General features: G+C 43.8%; 1 protein-coding gene across 2 annotated transcripts in view; it reads left to right on the plus strand.

Annotated features, from left to right (window-relative positions):
• Window positions 1-22,421, plus strand: part of epha4l (eph receptor A4, like) — a 62,485-nt gene that overhangs the window by 24,855 nt on the left and 15,209 nt on the right. For both annotated transcript variants that reach the window (XM_085380214.1, XM_085380213.1), the window contains exons 4-8: window positions 2,325-2,480; window positions 11,197-11,532; window positions 16,662-16,786; window positions 16,895-17,054; window positions 18,757-18,868. In XM_085380214.1, the coding sequence (XP_085236340.1) occupies window positions 2,325-2,480; window positions 11,197-11,532; window positions 16,662-16,786; window positions 16,895-17,054; window positions 18,757-18,868 (889 nt within the window). The remainder of the gene's footprint in view (window positions 1-2,324; window positions 2,481-11,196; window positions 11,533-16,661; window positions 16,787-16,894; window positions 17,055-18,756; window positions 18,869-22,421) is intronic.

Below are 22,421 nucleotides of genomic sequence, written 5' to 3' on the forward strand. Positions count from 1 at the left end.
GTGCGAGTGTGTCAGCCGGGTGGCGGAATATGTGTTTTTGTTGGAAGACCCGGCTTCCCTCTTGGTGCGGTGAACGTGGACAGGCTCTGATTTGATTTCTGGTGTGGGTAACTCATGCAAAAGTTTGTTTATTCGACTATATGCAGGTTTCCTTGATGTATTTATGACTGTGGTGTTGAAATCCATATGCCTTTCAAAACGTACTTTGAGATCCGGGTTGTGCGTGAGCTTTTGAAGAAAAGGGGAGATTGCTTTACCCCTGCAGACTGTGAGTGTGTAATTATCTGACTTATATTGGGTATGAGTTTACCCATCTGTCTTCATTGGAGTTCTTTTTTTTAACACCATAACAATATAGACAGACACTCAAGTATTTCATTCTAACAAAACCCAAACCACAGCCCTCTGGCCTCCATACCATTTGTTGACCCACTGCCAAGCACACGGCTGCCTCACTGACTGACAGGTTATTCGGTCCAATCGGTGTTGCGACTGTCTGCGCCGCACCTTTCGGAGAATTGTTCTATTGTCCTCGTCTTTCTGGTTCAGCGCTCAGGGGCTGAAACGTAACCCTGCTAGGTTTCTCCGACCATTACAGAAATGGATAGAGGAAGGAGAAACTCCTTGAAAGACGAGCCCTCCAATCAAACTGTCACTCAAAGGAAAGGCGAGCAATGTCGCCAAAAGTAGGAAAAGTGTCACTTAGGTTACCATTTCAGGCTGTGAGGTCTGTGTGTGTGTGTGTGTGTGTGTGTGTTAGGCCCGGGCTCACAGCCTTGTGAGAGTGACAGAGCTCCCGGTGTGCCAAGTGTGGTGGCATTTGTTTGTTAAATGGTCTGAAATGCCATCGGCTCTGGTTTCATTGCAGCTCCACATCTTGCCAACAGAGCATAGCCTAAATTTGTGAGAGAGACAAGAGGTAGTTATTTGATCTTCTCCTTTTTTTTGGTCAGAGGAAATAGCACCCTTTCCTCCAGTTCTGTTGTTTCTGGTAATGGAACGCAGGCTGGTGAGAAAGGTGAAAAGAGAGAAAGCGCTGAAGTAGAAAAACGAAGACAAAGAGAGAGAGGAAGGGGGGGGACTGGTGAAAGGAACAGGGGCCTCTCTGCAACATGTTGTTCTCTGTTGCTAATTGGGGGGAATTGGTCAAGCCCACACTGCTCTCTTCTTCTCTTCAGGGATAAAATACAGGTAAATTTCAAGTTCAGTGAGTAGGTAATAATCCTTATTACTGAAACTAGTGTTGAGGGACACGCTGGCGAGTCTACTGATTTAGCCTTTGGGAACAAGAGGCGATTTCTATGGGCTTTAAATGTATCCAAGTGATATCTAATAGTCCATTCGTCGTTTATGAATATATAGGTAAATCTGACATAATTTTTAAAAAGCTACACAGAGAGATGTTGCTGATGCTTTTAAGATTGCATTTCAGCAAATTCAATTCCTTTTTGGCACACACACTAAAAAAAAGATTCTTCATCCTCAATAAATGTGATGCAATAATTTTGAGTAAATTCCAACTAATATCTAAAATCAAATAATTAATCACTAAGGAAGATGTGCTTGGTGTAGACAAATCAAGGCCATTTCATTTGACTAGATTCCATTAGATGTTAGTTAAAATTTTACACTGTACTTATGTAACAAAATTACATGGAAAAGTGGCACGTAATTAAATTAGTTAAAGTCAGCATTTCATTATTCATCCAAAGCCTTTTCAAGTGTGATCAAAAACTACAAAGTAGCTACACAACCAGAAACCTTCCAGTTCTAAAAATCGTGACCACTGCCTTCAGATTCTCCACATTTGTTTCCAGTTTGCAGAGAGTACAAACCCCAGGCGACTGCATATATTAACTGTGGGTGTTTCTGCTGTGTTCACCCTCTTTGGTTTGGACTAAAATATCTCAGTAACTATTGGATGTCTTGCCATAGCATTTGCTGCAGTGTAATTGGTCCATTGCAGTCCATACAGTGGGTAAAGATTTTGTGGACTGTTGTAATAACTTTGGTGTTTCGCTGACTTTTAATCTTAATCTATATAATCAGATCTAAATTTTTGTTCCATACTTTGATTTGTGAGCAAAAACTCTTCAATGACATTCCAATGAGTTTTAGCTACAAATGCTGTGTCGAAGGACAGAAGCATACAGCTAAAACCACCACTAATTTATTAGTGGGCTGCTTGGGAACTACAGCCTCCCAGCTTCTTCCAGAACTTTCCCCTCTAGTACAAAAGCATTTGAGTCATAAACATGTATTTCATATTGTCCAGATTTGCAACCCTAACCTGACTTCCTCTCTGTGTTTTTGCTATCTTTCAGCTTGTAAGATTGGTTACTACCGTGCTCTGGCCACCGATGGCGCCTGTTCCAAGTGTCCTCTTCACAGTTACTCTGTCAGAGAAGGCTCCACCTCCTGTGCCTGCGACAAGGGATACTTCCGCTCCGAAACGGACCCGGCATCCATGCCCTGCACCCGTAAGTACACCCACATGTAGCATAACGATACACAGCACCCAGTTATGTTACCAGTAGGCCGTGACAGGCTGTGGTTTGCAGTGATTTTCTAAACAGCCAAAGATAGCTGTAACCAAACACTGTTTTGGAAAGGAACCCCGACACACACACTGAGATAGACCGCCTCCACCGAAACACGGGCATTGATTCTAAAACATGCATTGCCAGGCCCTCACACCCACACACACATGTACACGTACACGTATACACACACTGACAGATAATCATGCAAATTGTGCAAACATAAAAAAGGCGCATGTTGGTTTAATAGGCGTCTTTTGATCTCAGGTGGTACTTAGTCATCGGTCACAGTGACATAGAACTAATGAGGGTAAAAACCGCTGCATCCCAGATTCAGTCTTCCAGACGGTGAACAGGAATGAAACTGTTTGGGGGAGGTGATGAAAAAGGAAAACAAGGGCAAGACATAAAAGCTAGAAGACAGCAATGAATCAAGCTAGAGGAAGGTGTTCAGTGGTAAATTCATCTGTGTGTGTCTTCACTTTCCTCCTTCCGGTTGTATGAGTGAACTGCTAGTGAATCTGGTCCTTCCAAGCCTACCCCACTAACTCACCACGTCTGTGATAACAAATATTGCCAACAATCCTGCTGCCTAATGATACCTCTTGCCTTTTTTTAGACCTCGTTCCCACTCTGAGTCACAGAACTGGGAGTTCATAGTGGCAGAAATGCACACAAACACGAAGAGAACAGGAAAAGCCACATAACACCCGAATCCCTGCACTCCCATCTTACGGGAAAATAATAAGATTGATACATTCGTTTGAGAGCCGTTTGTGTTATGAATGAGTAATTTTAGTGTCATGAAGTAATTTTAACAACGAAAACATCTGTTAAGGTGCTTAGCTCATAGTTGGCTCGCCTTTCTGTCAAGTTCCTGAGGAGTCATCACTCAGCAAATCAGCTCACTGAATCAGAGTGGATGAAGTACCCCCCCAGCCCTAATTATTTCCCTCTAGCATAGTATCTATACAGGATCCAAAGCAATACACCACTGTGAGCAATTTGTAAAATTGGAAATGTTCGACTTTGCTACAAAGTACTAGAGAGTTTACACGTATTTTCCAACTGTCATTAAACATGAAAGTAGGAAAGTATTTACTCAGAGCAGCGAGTACAAAAGCTTTTATGCAGTGGCTGGATGTGTCACATAAAGTGGCAATAGAAAGGAGTGAAATGGGTATTTTATTTGAAGGACAGACAACAATGTAGAGCTTTAACAAAAAACTCCATTAAAGGGGACCTATTATGCATTTCCTCTTTTTCTGAAGTACACGTACTGTTATAATGGTGGATGCTCATTAAACATGACCGAGGTTTCAAATAATCGGCTCGCCGTGTAAACACATAAATCCCTTGAGCCAAACCTCAGGCTTCAGACTGCTCCAAAAGGGTCAGTTTCTACTCTGGGCTCTGTATGACGTCACATGAGCAGATATCCCTAATATGGCTGTCAGCACAGAAGCTCCGCCCACCTGCCATGCTAATTTTTGATTCTGAGAAGCAGCCAATCAGAAGAAAGACATCTTAATACACACATTAAGGATAGGTGTCCAAATTCTGACTTGTAGTACAAACATATGGAGTTACAAGCATTTGCAAGTGCACCAAAGCCCCCAGTATAAGAGAAATGACGGTTATTTTGAACTGTGAATGATAGAAGGCTGTTCTAGTAAAGTCTAAATATCTACTGGACATGTAAAATCTGTGCAAATATTTCATGTGGTAAAAATATTTTTCAGACTCATCTACTGTTAGTGACGTCATACCCCCCCCCCCCCCCCCTTCTTTTTCTTGGGCAAAAACATCAGTACCAGCTCGTTGTCGCATGTCGACTTAATTTTTTTTCGTAGTGAGGATAAATTACTTGCAAAAAACATAACACCTACAGTGTGTATATACGTTACATGAGAAATTGGCATTAAAAAAAATCGGAATTTTGTTTCATTTTTTTTTGGCAATGAGCTTGATGCATAAAGGCCTGAGGCAAAATAAATAAATGTTTTAAATCTTGTGCTGTAGGCTGTTTGAGAGCTTGATATTCTAGCAGGAATTCTGCTTGGATGCTTTTCATGCTGCATAAGGACATGTAATGTTTTCAGCAAACAATCTCCACCTGGGCGTTCAGCTTCCTGTAATAGAAATTAAAGTTGAAAACAAGAAGAAGAAAAATAAGTGCAGTGCTGCTGATTATGAATCACTGAAAAAAACAAGATAGTTCAAAAACAAAGAATCTGTGCTGCAAAACATATTTTTGAAAAAAAACAAAAAACAGGATTCCCTGCTGTTTATTCTTTAATACACTTACACCTGATTTGAATTGTTTTTCAATTGCAGTGCAAATATTGATAAATCCCCAAGTATTCATAAATGAAAGTAACAGACTGCTAATCCACCCTCCTGCCTCACTGTTCAGCAACATCTCATATAAACTGGATTACTAGCCGTCTTTTAATGGACGAGCAGGGAGGTCATCCCCATTGTCTCGTTAGTCAGTACGGCATTTCACAACGGCGGCTGCAAGTAACAGCTGTCGAAGCTCATTACTCGACTGATTTTATAGGACCCTGCTTTGTCATTCCAGCTACATTCCTAACTTGGCGGTTAGGAACTGAACATTAGCCCGACTCTCTCAGCGACCTTTGCCCTGCCTCGTCAGCCGGTCAACATTTGATCTTTGAACTCTCACCCTGTCTGTCGACTGCTGTTTTCCTTCCCCGTACATTTCTTTTTTTGTTTTTTGCACATCTCATCCACATGTTAGAGCTCTGTAATTACAGCTGTCACTCTTACATCCCTACTCATCCACATTTTGTTTTCACTCTCTCCCTCTCTCTGTTTCTCTAAAAACCCACTCAGAGTCACGAACAGAGCAGATGAAGAAAAAAAGCCTCTTAAATTCATTTCCCAGTTTGCTTTGCTGAAGGTCAGGCTGGGAACGAGCCAGCATCTCTGGTAATTGGGGAGCATGTCTTTGTGTGTGTGTGCGCGTGTGTGCGCGTGTATGGGTTATTGAAAACACTTTTCCTCTCTCTTAGTTTGCAGTCTAGCAAAGTAACATTATGATTAAAACTGGATGTTGTAGTTTCATCATTTGCACGACTCCAGCTGTATTCTAGCTCTCAGTGCCCACACCTTTTTCATTGGGATGTTCTTTTGGCCAGCCATTAATGCACGCTGCATGTGAATGGAAACGTTGGTTACTAGTCAGATAGTCATCTTAGGAGATTTTATGTACTATAACAATTTTTTTTGAGAATTCTGGGGTTTCATTTTTCTTTCTTTTTTTTGTTCCATCAACCTTGAGCTCTAGTCTTTTTCATAGTTGGGATACAGGTTTTAGCTGTGGTTACTTTTGTTTTCATTTTTAGGAAAGATTTTTATGTTCTCAGCAGGGGTGCAACCAAGGTTTTGCCAGAGGGGGGGCACTGGCCACTACTATGGCCACCCTAATTGCCAGAATTTTCTGGCAATTATTTCATGCTTCAGGCTTTACAGCCGTAAACAAGAATAATTATTTAAGGACTTTATATTACATAATAATATATAGAGATATGTAGCACTCATGCCTTCATAAGTAAATGACAAAAGAGATCAAAGTGACCAAAAAATTGGTTATTTGGACCTCAGTTTCTGTACCACCCCAGTCTATGTAATAGTGTCTAATAGTCTCAGCCTGGCCACCTCTATAGAAATGATCTTGCTCTGCAGCTGGAGCACTGAGATCCATACACGCATACACTTCTTTTTTTTTTTTAATAAAGTAATCAGGTAGAAGATATCACCGAACACAATTTAGTGTACAATATTAAAACTAGGTAAAATACCCATGTGAGTGGGTATAAATACACCCACACACAAAGCAGTAATGAGGACCAGCGACAGACACCCGTGGGAGCTGCTTGCTCTGCTTGTGTTCAGGTTATAAGGAGGGGTTGTTCTCCATTTTGGGGTTTCTGTTGGCCCTTGATGTGTTTTTCAGATTTTTCCCCAGTTTTCTTAGCGGTGGTTTTGTGGAGGAAGGAGGTACGGAGTAAGGAATGAACGCAGACTGTGGAGGACTCAAGGGGGGCATTGAATGAATCCCAGCCGGATGGTAATAGCAGGGTCGTAGCTCTGGCCAATTTAGCCCGGCTCTTTAACTTGGTCCTGCGCTGCACTAGGCTAACAATTACTGATAGAAAGAGACAGACAGACAGAGATAGGGGTGGAGAGGGTGGGAGCTTGCTGTGGGGAAAGATGGAGAATGGGAGTGGAGTAAAAATGAGAAACACAGATTAAGGTGGGGAGGGGGGGGAGTATGGAAGTGAAAGAGCAGCAGGAAATAAAGAAGTAATGCTCTGAGCAAATTGCTAGGCCATAAACGAACAGAAAGGGAGGGAAAAGAAATCACCAACTTTCTTTAGGAGAAACTTTCCAAGTGTCCCCCTGGATACCTCCCATAAGGAGCGTGAATTTTGAGGCCATGTTGAGCTAACGTTGTATGAAGGTTGTGCGAGCATGAGCTCCCGTCTCCCCCTGCCATTCTTTCTCCCAGGATTAATTACCGGGTGTCAGTCACAGCCGACGGCTCTCCCACGCTCCCTTGTTCCCAATGGTGCCTTCTGGGAGAGCGACAGGTACAGGCAAATGTAGTTTGCGTGTGTGTGTGTGTGTGTTTGCAAGGAAGAATACTGATATGGTATTTAAGATTTAGATTTTATTTTTATTTGTTTATAAAAGCAAAGCTACATAGTGCAGTTGTTAGGTTTGTATTAGCAGAACAAAAAATTCTTTATGGGATGATTATACACATTCTCCTGTCAATGGACATCCTGCCCCCTAAAGACCTTTACACACCAAAAAATTGCTACTTTTCAAAAAATTGAAATTCCAAACTTTTTGGATGCAAGCTTGTTTTATAACGTACACACCAAGAACTGAATTTTTTCGAAACATTTGTCCTACGAAAATGCACTACGAAAAAAATTGAATTGACGTCAAGCAATGATGAGCTGGTACTGATGTTTCTACAAAAGAAAAGGAAAAAAACGATTCTCGCAAGCAGCAGCAGGGAGAATTTTATTGTTTGATCCAGGAGTTGAAACTGTATCCCGACTGCTTTTGTACACATATTGGGAAGTCAGTGGGACAGTTTGAGCTCTTGCTGGCAGAGTTGGGACCACATCTGAGGAGACCGAGTAATCATTTCAGAGAGTCGATTGAACCGGAACAGTGTCTAATTGTGTTTCTGAGGTAAACCGGATTATTTTAATATTTGGATATTCAATGCTGTGAGTGCGCTTGTTCCTAAATGCAGTGGTCTGATTGGTCAGATCTGTTTGTTTCATTCAAAAATCTGAAAAATCCAGCTTGGATAGAAAAAGATGAATGCCACAAATTTGTTTAAAAAAGCAAAGCAAATACAAATGAGTTTGGATAATAATATGATCTATATTTCTCAGTTTGTACATTTTTACCAGGGAGCTGATTTTGGGGTTTGAATCATGTTTGATGGATTAGTTCTGTCTAACACCCTTTCATCAGCACAGTATATGTAATTGTTCAATACATACACAAGGGAAAATTTTTCCTTGTGAGTTGTTTTTTTTTAGCTGTCTCTTATATGAAAAGCTAAAGAAAACTCAGCTAACATAAGGATGTCTAGTTTTATAGATTTGAGGTAATGGAACTGCGTCTGTGTTTCCATAACATTTCAATTATTAATTTAACAGCGTAGCACTGCTGTGCAAATGATCAGCCACCTTTGTCCTGTTACGTTTATGACACCTGAAGTCCAGATAAGAGCCCAGTATCTCAGATAGTGTGTCAAGAATTGGTGTAAAGGTAGTAGGTGTGAGTTAAACCTAGCTCACTGACAAAGCCGCTATTGTGATAACGCTTTGAGTGGGCACCTTAAATTAGAAATCCCATCTGTAACTTGTTCCCATTGTCTGGGCAGCAGATGTGGGGAATAAGGTGAAAGAGCAAATGAGGAAAAGTGGGCGAGGAGATGAAAAGGCAGGGGCAAAGGATGGTGGATGAGTCCTTTATCATGATTTTTAATGGGAATGTATTAATAGATTTTCATGGAGGGCTACACTTGGTAAGGGGAGGCTGAGCGGTGGTGCTATTAGCGCAGTCCATTCTGCATTCTTTCATCTCAACGCTCATGTACTGGGCAGTTAAACCGATACCTCTCCTTACCAGCCACGCTCATTATTTGCTCTCCCTCCTTGTATCCAACCCTCCAGACCTGCTCCTTACATACTAATCAGGTTTTTTTTCTTTTGCTTTCTGGGTGAACAGACGGTGTTTGTCTTCTCCATCTCCTTCCTCTCAGCCTCTGCCTCCCCTCAGCATTTGCGAATTTACCGCTATCTGCCAGAATAACGCTGGAGTCGTGTCCATACACGCACAGCCAAGCGCCTTCCTAGCGCACAGTTACTCGTCTCCATTAATACGCTGACACTCAGAGCGCGCTTCTTCCTCCTCGGGCGACCATGCGTGCACAGCCCCACACGCGGTCCTCCCTCTGCTGCTCTTGGTGTCTCTGTGAAATCATTCATTGCCATTCTCCTTCTCCAAAAATAACACTGATAATTAATTTCCGTTGTGAAATGATTCGTCTGCGGACTGACTAGCTTTCATATTTCACCCTGCATCGATCCCCCCAGCCAGCTCGCGTGCGCTTCATTAGTCAGAGGGAGAGAGAGAGTGGAGAGCAGTGAGACAGGGAAAACAGAGACATGGGGAGAGAGAAAGTGAGAGTTAAGTCAATTACCGCCGCTTATGTTTGAAAACAACGCAAAAAAACACACTAATTACAACGGAGCTGACATGTAAATTGGGATTGATGTGCCAGGAAGTTTGTCACATAGCTGCAGAGCTGCTTCCATATAAAACTACAGCATGTGGCTTTTTATATCAAAGCAGGGACTAAATAACAGGCTCCAAAGCAAACTTTGTTTAAAGTTATTCACTGACTGCCATAAAGTCCCACTGTTAGCAGTGGGCTCAGGCATCCCACCACTTTCCAGCTGATTCGACAGGAATCTGAAAGAAAGTCTGTTGGCCTATTGGATTTCTGTTAGCATTCTGAATTAACTGAGGTGAAACTGGATCCTCCCATTCTGTAATGGACAGGACATTAAAAGGTAACTCAAGAAGCCTCAGCTCCCAATAAACGGAGAACCCAGTCAATTACAAATTCACAACTTATGCATAGAGAGGATTAATTGCCACAGGTATTCATGAGGATTATGACAACTGTCCAGATCAGCAGTTAATTTCAGACCTTGATGTTTTTTTGCGGTTTGGTGAATATGATGACAGCCTGTTCCTTTAACGTGTTATTTTTACTGAAGTAAAACCTTGCAAGTTAAGGTTCACCTATTGTGCATTGTGTGTATCTTAAATCTGTAGGCTTAGTCTGCCTTATTAACTCAAGTTAATTCATCATGTTTTACCAGTTGACATAATTATTACATAACATAATTAAGTTGTTCCAAGAATTCTTTTTTTGTGTGTCGTGAACATTAGTAGATGGATACTGAACACAGTATTGCCAACTTAGCGACTTTGTCGCTATATTTAGCAAGTTTTCAGACCCCCTTAACAACTTTTTTCTAAAAAGTGACTAGCAACAAATCTGGCTACTTTTTTCTGGTGTTATTGGAGACTTATGACGACTTTTTGACGTGAAAGCACATAGGAGATATTCACCCCTACTAACTACTACCCTACTAGCTAACTCTGCCAGAGGGCCTATTTCATGTCACTTTTGCCGGTCCCAAGTCCAGATAAAGAAGGAGGGTTGGAATTGTGACATAAAAAAAACCCAATAATTGCTAAAAGAAATTTAATTTCTAGTTCTAAATATATTCTAAATGCTTTTAGGATGATTTTTTTTTACTCACTATGTCTCTTTCACAATGTTATTTCTCTCTCCTACAGGGTCTGTTACAATTACACAGGCATGACCAATTATGCAAACTGGGCGATGACGTCATTTAGTGACTTCTAGCAACTTTTAGGACAGCCAATAGCGATTTTACTTACTGAGAAGTTGGCAACACTGGCTGAACAGGCCTGTTAATATGTGTAAAAACAAAAAATGGTACGGGAACACTAGCTGAATGTGCTACGTTTAGCTCATTTAACAGTCTTTGAAAAGAGTCAGTAGTGGGGGTGGGGGTTGGGTTTGAAATTGTGTCCATCTTGCAATAAATTGGCAGAAACCCCGCTGCTTTAAACCATACGCTAACCACTGCCGCTTTAGATAGCTTATTAGCATAAGCAACATGAGCACACAGCTAATTAGCTTATAATTACTTAACACATTACTGAAGCTGCTTCTTAAACCTACAGATTGCTGTTTAAATCATTACAAAAATATGTTCTAAACAAAAGCTGGCTAAACTCAAGCTCAATTAAACTGCATATTCCACCACAAAGCACCGCTAACACATGAGTAGCTAACAGCTTAGCAGTTACTGTAAAAGTAACTGACAGAATAAAGGACAGTAAAAGACAGAATCGTGAAAGTGTGGCTGCTTGTATTATGGATTTCTTCTCAATTTCAGTAACCACAAGTCAATGTTATTGCATCTGTGTGCTTTTTTAGCATTTGGCATGCTGCTTTTTACAACGCCAGCTCTCCTCCCTCCCTCTGCAGGCCCTCCGTCGGCACCTGTGCATCTCATCTCCAATGTGAACGAAACCTCCGTAAACCTGGAGTGGAGCCCACCCCGGAGCTCTGGGGGTCGCCAGGACTTGACATACAACGTAGTGTGTAAGCGCTGCGGTTCTGACGGCCGGCGCTGTCAACCCTGCGGAAATGGAATCCACTTCAGCCCACAGCAGCTGAGCCTGAAGGGAACCAGGGTGTCCATCAACGAGCTACAGGCCCACACCAACTACACCTTTGAGGTGTGGGCGGTGAATGGAGTCTCACCTCAGAGCCCAGGGCCTGAGCAGGCCACATCAGTGACCGTCACCACCAACCAGGCCGGTAAGGCGATGGGAGCTGATTCAGCCGATCCTAACATGGTTTCCTGTGACCCCATAATCATCAAACATCTGTTTAATCACTTATTAACATATATTCCAAACCCTCCTTACGCTTGCTTACTTTAGTGAGTTCAGGGGGGTCTTCTGGTTTTGCAGGAGATCACAAAACATAAACTCTCACACTGTGTGAGAGTTTATGTTACCAGAGTGTGCTGGCTCATGTATGATACAGAGCACGGGTTCATTTGACTGAATGCTTGAAAGTACTTTTTGGGGGGCATGTCAAAAACATGTTTATTAAAGTTGTGAATAATTGGGGGGTAGGTTGGGTGATTACTGAGGAGGATGATGATGGATTTTCAGCAGAGGGAAATGATTTTATTCAATATTTCACTGGAGTTTTGCATAATTAGGCATAAGAAGCCAGGGCTGACGATGGGGGCACCGTGCTATATTTAGCACCCAAACTAATGAATTAGATGAGTGGTATTGATCTGGGGAGGATTCATTACAAATTCTGCTGGATTACATGTGCCTGGGTGCCTGTGTGTGTAATTATTGTCATAGAATACAACCACAGGCTCCCCTTCTGAGCAGGAGAAGAGCCCTCCAGCTTCCATGCTGTATTCAAAGCCTCCCGTTATTTAGTCATTTAGCCATTTTGTGACCAGTTGTTGTGTAAATGGATTTTATGACCCGGGTCTTTTCTCTTCATCCCTCCCGTCTATCCTCCGCTTATAGACAATCATTACCTTGGTCTGCTTTACTGCTCTGCTCTTGGGTGGCAAGCTAAGTGCCTTTTTGTGTCTTCTTTTATCGCTAATTTCCATCCCTGGGAAAAGCGAATATCTTCAATAGGGCTTGGACTGGCAATTTAAGGACACAGTGGCTTGATTTATCAGCCGGGGTCAGGAAGATAGAGATGAATGGATGTACTGCCTGTGGGAGAGCTGCGAGTACTGCCAGAAAGGCCTATGTGGGAGCTGTAATGCAGCACACCCTGGAGTCCGGGCTGAAGGCTCATAATAGCATGTCAGCGTGACCATGCTGATGCACAGTTGCACAAAAAAATGCAGATTTTTTTTTTCTTACAGAGATTCAGTCCCACACACACACACACACACACACACACACACACACACACACACACACACACACACACACACACAGAGCCCCCTAAGGTTGCTGGAGGCTAATGTGCTGACTTGAAGTTGTAAGATACAGATGATGCTGCCTTTGGCTCGTCACTGGTGCATGTTTCACAAATGTTCGCCAGGATTAGTTATATGAAGCTGCAGCTGGAAGCTCTATTATAGTGTGTGTGTGTGTGTGTGTGTGTGTGTGCGTGTACTTGCACATGTGCAGCACTGACTGCATGCATGGTGAGAAGTAAAAAAATGTTTTGCAGAGATGCTTGCATGAATGCAGATGATCTACATTTGCTTCTTAAACAATGTCCTCTGTGTGTATCCGTGTGTGTGTGTGTCTCTTATAATTTGTGTGTGTGTGTGTTAAAAGAGAATAGCTCCAGACTGATTGGATTTCTTCCTGCTAATGCTCGGTAGGGGCTTTAGAAGCTCTGGTTTCAGCCGCTGGTAATCCAGCCAGTCATCTGTGGCTGTCCCTCTCTCTGTATCGCCTCCCCTCATCCAGACACCGAGGATTACACATTTATTATGATAGATTTATTAGGATTTATAAGTGCTGTGGAAAAGACACCCCCGCCACCTCCCCGCCCCATTAAAGTTCAAATTTCGGCTAGGGAGGAAGAAGTGAGTTAGGCAGGTTGGAAAGGATCTGGATTTTTTTTTTTTTCGGCACGAGAGGAAAGTGTAGGAAGGTGCAGTGGAGAAAAATGAATGCCGTCAGATAAAAATGAGCAGTGCCGCTTAATGTGCGTGTGTGTGTCTGTGGCCAGGCATGTATTTATGCGCGTACAAGAAGGTCAGATTCCATGTGTCGCCACGAACAATTCCACTGTCGTAAATCAGGCGGGGTGTAACCCTTTCACCCGGGCTACAGGAGGAAAGCGAGGGGAAACGGGGATGGGGAGGGTGAGATGTCCAAGCTTTGAACTGACCCCTGGCTGTAAATGGATGTTTTCTTCCCCTTTTATAAGATCGAGCGCTCTATATGTCGATGTGTGTTTGTGTGTGAGAGAGGGAGGGGGCCATTTATGTCCTGATACAAAATACTTCAGGTGGCTAAAAGTGAATTCATGCATAAGGATTGTGTGTGTGCGTGTGTGTGGGCACTTCCATCAGTGCGTGTGTGTGTTTCCATCGTTCTGGCAACAAATGGGCCGGCATACATGTGGAAATGTGTTCTCGGGAGGTGGAGGCTGACTCTAGATAGGTGGAGGGGGCGAGGAGGGAATCTTGTAAGCAGGAGCCATTTTCTCCCAACACCCTGAAAAATGGCTCCCTCCTCGACTCTTTCTCCTTGGCGGCGAAGGCAAAGAAAAAAAAAGAAAAGAAAAAAAGAGTGACTCAAATCTGGCAACCAGGCTCCAATCTGGCAACCACATGTGCAGCCCCTGTCTGTTTTAATGTCAAACTGTAATCGGCCGCGTATTCGCGCAAATCCTCCACCGCAGATGCTCCTCGCTGCACAAATACTCCGTGATGAGCACGCCCGCTCAACGAGCTGGAAAAGGAGAAAGAAGAAAATAAAAAATAAAAATCTTTTCTGCCGGGAAGGTTATTTTTCAAACCAAACCCTGAACTCTGTGTGCCTCTGCCAGGTTTTTACCGATTATAATTTATGCATGTGCGCAGTGATTGAGTTTTTTTTTTTTTTTTTGCTGTCTGAGCTGTGTGAGATAATGGGGCTAGGTGTGTGTTTTTCTATGTGAATTTCTATCTTTCTGTTTGTATAATGAGTTCCTTTGTGTTGCTGGCATGTGTATGTCTGTGTGTGTGTGTCTGTGTGTGTTGCAAAGCATTTTTTTTGAGAGAGCACAATTCTGAAATAAGATCTGAATATTCATTGCGTCTAACACTTATTATTCCACCGGCGTGTTTAGCCCACGCGTTCAGAGGGGGGCGGTAAGAAATTACAGATCTGTCCCACATATTTAAATTCATCTACAGAGGTGCCAGCAAGTCTAGCACGCTGTGCCTCAGGTGAATGTTTCAATTTTAGGATCTCAAGTTTAGCTGTGCACAATTTGTCTGTATGCATTTGTGCACAGTTTTGTTTTGTTTTTTATTTTTACCACGTTTTTTGTTTTTGTAGTTTTTTTAAAGAGACCTTAATGGATCTCTTCTTCTGTGTGTGAGCCGAGCTGCCTGGTCGTGTCCATTAGAAGGGATCACTCAGAAAATCTGTCATCTTTATCCTCACATTAGTCGAGAGGAAAATAAAAACGCAACAGGAGCAGCAGAACACGATTAAATCGCCATATCTGTCATCTTCGGAGGGGAAGATGGATGTGTGGATTACCTCCAGGGAATGAAGGCCCGTGACCTCCTCGGGGGTTTTCCTTTCGGAGTTGGAGCATCCTCAGTCGGCCCCAGGAGGGCCTTCAAATTGGCTCTTGCTGCCGGCTAAGATTGATCGGAGGGCTACAAATGGCCGCCGTGTAATTGTTTAAGGGAGACGCAACACATTAGGCCAACAGGATGACACAACCTTGGGTTAATCTATTTACTAAGAGATGTCTGCAATCCCATCCCTCTCCATCACAGTCGACCCCCACCAGTCGCAAGCCCTCTGCCTCCCCCTCCCCTCTCCCATCTCCCCCTGTCGCTTCTTCACCCCAATGAAACTCAATCCCTTGGTTGGTGCTTGAATTCCAGGCCTGTTTGAACTCAATCCCCCAGCTAAAAGCAGGGTTTTGTTAGCATTAGCTTGTGGGCTAGGCTCCCTGGAGCCTCCGCTCAAAGTGATGAGAATGTATATAATGTCATAGATAATCCAATCATAATCGGTGGACTGTGAACCCCTCATTAATCATCCCCACTGTAATTTTTTAAAAGGCAGATGGTCTGGAACGAGTAAGGTTACAGTAATCAGCGAGGGGCAGAGGTCAAAGATCTGCTCCGTTTGGAGTCGTAAGAGCAGATGCCATAAAAAAACTGTGTTACCTGGGCGTTAGTGGGAATGTTTGTCTATGTGGTGCTTTGTTCTGACTCTGTGGGCGAGGTTGTTGGGAGTATTATTTAACCCTCTGTGGTCTCGGTGCCCTGAGTCCTAACCCTAACGCTGTGTTATTAGAATATGTGACGTTTGGTTTTTGCAATCAGGGGCCAAAACCAAAAGCAAGCATTTTAACTGACACAAGTATCACAAGTATTTGCATTTTTCCCTCTACTTTACAGGAACTTTGCTGATGATAAATCCATCATGGTTTTATTTTGGTCTTTTTGTCTGTGTTTATCTGTGGAGCTTTATTCTATCATCTCGTGACTGCACTGCTATATCTCCCAAAACTCAGTCCTTACACGAGTTGTTCCTCTGTTTACAACTCTTATCTCTCCTACACCTATGGATTTTCTCTTCGTAAAGTCGTGAGCGTGTATGACCCAATTTACGTGTTGTCACACTCCCCGGAGATAGAGGTTTGATTTGTGCAGCGGCGACGCACTTGGAGGGAGGGGCGAGCATAAGCCATTATCTGTGCTTTAACCTTCATGTGTTAAAGGCGTCTGAACACAGATAGCACGGCTGCTTGAAATATGGCCTCATTATCAGCTGCTGCAGAAAAGGCTCGAGATAAGATCACTCTCTGGAGCTTTAATGAAAACCAATTGATTTGCTCTCTTAAAGACAAAAAAATGCAAAGGTGTCGAGCCCATTTGATTTTATTCATATACTTTGCGGTTGAGAAAAGTGCCTGAGACGCTCGTGTCACGGGAGAGCTTGTATCGGTTTTATAGACGCCAACGTTTAGTTCACGCTCCTTCTGTCAAATCAACTGTGTGGCCGCACGGTTTCGCAAGACCCCTGATTCTGAATGAGAGCCAAGCTAAAGAGAAGTGGAAGCGATTGCCTCGTGGCTTGTTTGACTTTCTCAGCATGAGCAGGAGAACGCGTGGGACAGAACAGACTCAATGTCTCCAAGGGTGAAAACAACAGCTAAACATATTTTTTCTCTTCTGTTTCCTCTTTCTTTGATCGTCTCACCAGCTCCCTCTCCAGTGACTTCCATCCAGGCCAAGGATATCACAAGACACACCATTTCCCTGGCCTGGCAGCCACCGGAAAAAGCCAACGGGGTCATTCTGGAGTATGAGGTCAAGTACTACGAGAAGGTGAGGGACGGTGCGAGAGATTTTGTTTCTGCTGAACCGTCAAAGCAAAAGCAGCCTCTGAATAAGTTGTATTGTGTTCTTTCTTTTTTTTTTCCTGTCCCGCTGTAGGACCAGAATGAAAGAAGCTACCGCATCATAAAAACCTCATCAAGGAGCACCGACATCAAGGGCCTCACCCCCCTCACCTCCTATGTTTTCCATGTGCGGGCTCGCACAGCGGCCGGCTACGGAGAATTCAGCGGCCCGTTTGAGTTCATGACCAACTCGGGTGAGTTAAGTCACACTGCCTGTTCATCTTCGTCTTCTTCTCCCTGCAGAGCCAAGAGAGGCCTGATTCCAGCTCCGCCACGGCAGTGTCTGAAAAATTCCTACAATGATAGCATCTCTTACAAGTTTGTCTCTTTCATTGGAGAGTCATTAATCAAAATTGCTGTTGTCTATAAAAGATAAATGATATTGTCCTCCGGCACCTGACTGGCAACTTGAATATCTTCCATTATTCACGTCTGAGTATCAGCCTCAGTAGACGTGCCAGCTGATGTTTAAACTGTATGAAGCTTTGAAGAATGGCACCATTTGTGGCGTTTTCAGTCAGAAGCTGCTGCTAGATAATTCTCACTGCTCGCCAGAACTCTTTAATTGAATCAGTTTCAAGCCAAAATAAATGTATTCATTTCTCTACCAGAGTCTAAGGCACACAAACCCTGTGATAACCGGAGCAACAGCGCCTGTGTAGGTGGACTCTGATCACAATTTCAGATTAGCCTCTCAAACCTCACTAACCCACTAGTGGGTTACTTACTACAGTGATATAGAGTGCAGCCAAAACTTGTTCAGACCCTGAGAAGTTTATTTGAAATTCTAGTGGAGATCCCACAGTTTCCAAAGATTTCCATTTGATACTGAGTAGCAAAAAAATAAAAACTTGGGAAAATCTGTTACAAAATAAATCAAATGCTATAAGACAGAGTGGAATAACATGACCTTATAAAACTCCTTTGAGGGGAAATGAATGAGGAAAACTGTGCAAGATGTAAATGAAAGTCTGTTTTTTCAGGAAGAATTTTACTACTGACTAATGCCCGACTTGTGCTTCAACTTGAAATCTGCATAACCGGGAACCCCTCTTAACCCTGAGGCCACAACCTTCTACGTAACCTGACGTGCACCTCCAGAGAAATGTAACTACACGCAACCCGCCTGCAACGACTCTCATTGGCGTGGAAGGTTTTGGTGCAGGGTTAAGAGGGGTCTCTGATTAAAGTTACGACACAGATTTCTCTCTGAAGCAAAGATTTGGCATCAGACTGCATTTGTGGTGGTGAAAGGGGCACGAGTTGGGCACGTCTATAACAATACATATCGTACATACTTTGTGACGATAAATAACTGAGTAGTAATCTCTCCAGTCTGACAGCACGGTACATACACCAGCCGTCCACCTGCTAGAGCTTCTGTTTATGGTGGACTTGGCCTCTAAGATGATGGTCTGTGTGCCAACGGGTGACACACAAAACAGTTGTTATGCACCCGAGTAGCTTGTAAGTAGTGGTAAACAGCACCATCACTCCAATAATAATATGTGGCCTATTAAATCTAATCTCAGCTTTCTGTGTTTTCTTAGCATTCAGCTTTTGGTCCAGTGAATATATTTCCACATAATGTTTCCCGTTACTGATGACACAGAGGGCTAGAGAGATCCACTAGAAGCCCAGGTGTCCCTTTTGTAATGCAGATAGAGACAGCAGCGCATGATAATGACACGGTCAAGCTCACATCCTAATGGGCTGTCATTGTCTCCCAATGAAGCATGCGAAACAGTGGACTTTATGATCAGAATAGTAAAATGGAGGGAGAGCGAGCAAACACTGCGTGGGGACAGGAGGAGGCGGAGGGATGAGGGGTATCGAGTTACTTTGCTCTTTTTTTGTTGTTTCTCGTCAACCTTTTTTCTCTCCTCTCTCTGATAGTCCCAGCTCCCATTATCGGCGACGGGGCCAACTCCACAGTGTTGCTGGTGTCAGTGGTGGGCAGCGTGGTTCTGCTCATCATCCTCATCAGTGCTTTCGTCATCAGCCGACGGTGAGCTTCGCTACCCACCCCCGCCCTTCCATCGAACTCTGTCCCTTCTGCTTTCTGTCTATCTCTCTTTCTCGGCACACAGATGAGGGATGTCTTACTTAGTGCCGTCAGGAAATGGAAGTCACTCAAAAGAGCACACACATACACACACTAACACTCCCAGACAGCTAGTGCAACTCGCTCACGTCGGATGAGTGATGACTCGCCACACCGGAGATGTGATTGACAGCTCCGACAGCTGAAGGGATGCAATCAGCGACCCTTCGCTCCCTGTCCTCTGCATCCAGCCCGCTCCCTTCGCATAGTCCCACCCGCCTCCACTCCACCCCGTCCCTCTCCCACTATCTCTCAGCTAGTGGCTGTAATCCTGCCGCTAGTTATTTTCTCCTGCTGCACCTTGCTGACCGCCGCGACGAGAATGAGAGAGCGACGGGAGGGTGGACAATGAGATAAGCGGGAAAAAGTAGGAGATAGAATAGAGCGAGGACGAGGCTGAGAGGCATCAGGTGGATTTGCAGTGACCCAATCTCAGGGTGTTAACCAGCGAGCAGGACAAAGCACCATCACACAGATGGGATTACATGCAGATGGGGCTGCCTCACCTCAGGGTGTAAAACCACACACACTCTCTGCATGTGTTTGTGTTTGTGTGCGCTTCCATATGTGTTAGGGGTGCGAGTGCGTACATCCTGTGGAAAAAAAATAAAGTTTTGTGTGCGTGTGGTGTGGCAGTGGGGGGAGGGGGGTGTCAATGGCTTGTGTGTTGATTCTTGAATTGACCAAATCACTGTTTGCATGTGTGTATTGGTGCCATGAATGATAGGGAGTGAAGGGGGCTGTTGATTGTGTGTGTGTGTGTGTGTGTGTGTGTGTGTGTGTGTGTGTGTGTGTGTGTGTGTGTGTGTGTGTGTGTGTGTGTGTGTGCTCTCTTTTCCATGTGATTGCCTCTCTCTGCAGCCAAGCAGGTGGTTGTCTCAGGCTTTTTTATATGCATGTGACGGCCACTGTCATTGTGCTGCCGCGTTCATCCTGTGATTGTGGGGAGGGACTGTAATCACATAGCCGTTTACCATCATTACACAGCCGTAGAAGAGGACAATGTCTCGCACATCTGGTCATTTCCACCACTGACCTTAACACGTCAATAATAAGCACAGGTGTCAGGCAGCCTGAGGGATTCGCAGGGATTTAAGTTCATCTTCTCTAGAATTGATTTATAGCTTTTATATTCGTTCAGCTTCTCTGCTCCATGTTGTTGTTATACGCTCAGTGCCCTTCAGGAAGCTTCAATGTTGGAAGATTTCTCACTTGACTTTGATGCAAAAAATATATCGAAGTAAAACTGTTATCAACAAACATCTAAACTAAAGGCACTTATAGTATTTATTTGGATTATTACTATTATTGTTGCACTGATATGTATTTTATGAAGTAATCATTTAGTTTTTGCATAATACTAATAAGACTGTATTATTATTACACAGTCTTAAAGGGTATCGGTACATATTTGTGCTATATTTACGTCTACAATTGTGGATTATCATCTTTAAGCATGGTCAAAATCTCAGGTAACAGGGTCAGAAAATGGAAAAAGTAGTCCACGTGTGCAATATGAACATAAAGATTAGGGTTTGGTTTCCAGCATTGTTTTTGTCACCTCACGAGGATTTCTTTTGTAACTAGTCACCTGAAACCCTTCCTTTAATGGGGACACAGGTTCATGTTGGCCCCATAGATTTATTCTGAGAGCTATAGATGAATTTCCCTGAAATATGGAGGAAGAGCTAAGAAGTAACGTCTTTTGTTTGAGGAAGTCTGGTAGCCAATCAAAAACACACACATGCCCCTTTTTCCAGCCAACTGGGGGCAAAATATCAAATCAAATCACTTTTATTGTCACATCACATGTGCAGGCACACTGGCACAGCACATGCGAGTGAAATTCTTGTGTGCGAGCCCCACAAGCAACAGAGATGTGCAAACACAACAACACAAACGAGCAAAATACAAGAATGGCCAACCTGAAACTAATAAATATATGTACAATATATAATAGTGTATGCATTTCTGGATGTGTATACTAAATATTTTCCTACGTGTTTGTGTGTGTGTGTGTGTGTGTGTGTGTGTGTGTGTGTGTGTGTGTGTGTGTGTGTGTGTGTGTATACACATTTTTACAAATTAAATAGTAAAAAAAAAAAAAAAATAATAATAATAATAATAATAATAATAAAATATATAAAATATACAGAGTTGAATATGTGCAAAACAAGTGGCATTTATATACAGTATGGAGTGCATAATGTTGAAGTTCCAGTAGTGAAGCTGAGGTGTCTATGACGTGTTCAGCAGTCTGATGGCCTGATGGAAAAAGCTGTCTCTCAGTCTGCTGGTACGGGACCGGATGCTGCAGAACCTCCTTCCTGATGGAAGCAGTCTGAACAGTTTATGGCTGGGGTGACTGGAGTCCTTGATGATCCTCCCCGCTTTCCTCAGGCAGCGCTTCCTGTAGATGTCTTGGAGGGAGGGAAGCTCACCTCCAATTATCCGTTCAGAGCACCGCACTACTCGCTGGAGAGCTTTGCGGTTGTAAGCGGTGCTCTTGCCATACCAGGTGGTGATGCATCCAGTGAGGATGCTCTCAATGGCACAGTGATAGAAGGTCCTGAGGATGCGGGGGCTCATGCCGAATCTTTTCAGTCTCCTGAGAAAGAAGAGGCGCTGCTGCGCCTTCTTCACTGTTTTGTTTGTGTGTACTGACCACGTAAGATCCTCAGCCAGATGTACACCAAGGAACCGGAAGCTGCTCACTCTCTCCACAGCAGCGCCGTTGATGGTGATGGGGGTGTGTACTTCTCTGCACCTCCGGAAGTCCACTATCAACTCCTTTGTCTTTGCGACGTTGAGGGTGAGATGGTTGTCTTGACACCAGTGGGTCAGGGCGCTGACCTCCTCCCTGTAAGCTGTCTCATCACCGTTGGTGATAAGACCCACCACTGTAGTGTCGTCCGCAAACTTCACAATGATGTTGGAGTTGTTAGTGGCTGTGCAGTCGTAGGTGTAGAGTGAGTACAGGAGAGGGCTCAGTACACACCCCTGTGGAGCACCAGTGTTCAGTGTGATGGGGGATGAGGTGATGCTGCCCAGTCTGACCACCTGGCATCTGTCAGACAGGAAGCTAAGGATCCAGCTGCAGAGGGAGCTGCTCAGTCCTAGATCCTGCAGTTTCCTGTCCAGCTTCGAGGGAACGATGGTATTGAATGCTGAGCTGTAATCTACAAACAGCATTCTCACATACGTGTCTCTCTTCTCCAGGTGTGACAGGGCAGTGTGTAGTGTCAGGGCTATGGCATCATCAGTGGACCTGTTGTGGCGGTATGCAAACTGTAGAGGGTCCAGTGAGTCGGGTAGTGCAGAGCAGATGAAGTCCCTGACCAGCTTCTCGAAGCATTTGCTTACGATGGGGGTCAGGGCTACAGGTCGCCAGTCGTTCAATGAGGAGATGGTGGAGGATTTGGGTACAGGGACGACGGTGGCCATTTTGAAGCAGGCT

The sequence above is a fragment of the Rhamphochromis longiceps genome, linkage group LG14, assembly GCF_057381845.1.
Source record: "Rhamphochromis longiceps isolate RC_006_pf linkage group LG14, R_longiceps_female_GT1.1, whole genome shotgun sequence".
Classification (NCBI taxonomy): Eukaryota; Metazoa; Chordata; class Actinopteri; order Cichliformes; family Cichlidae; genus Rhamphochromis; species Rhamphochromis longiceps.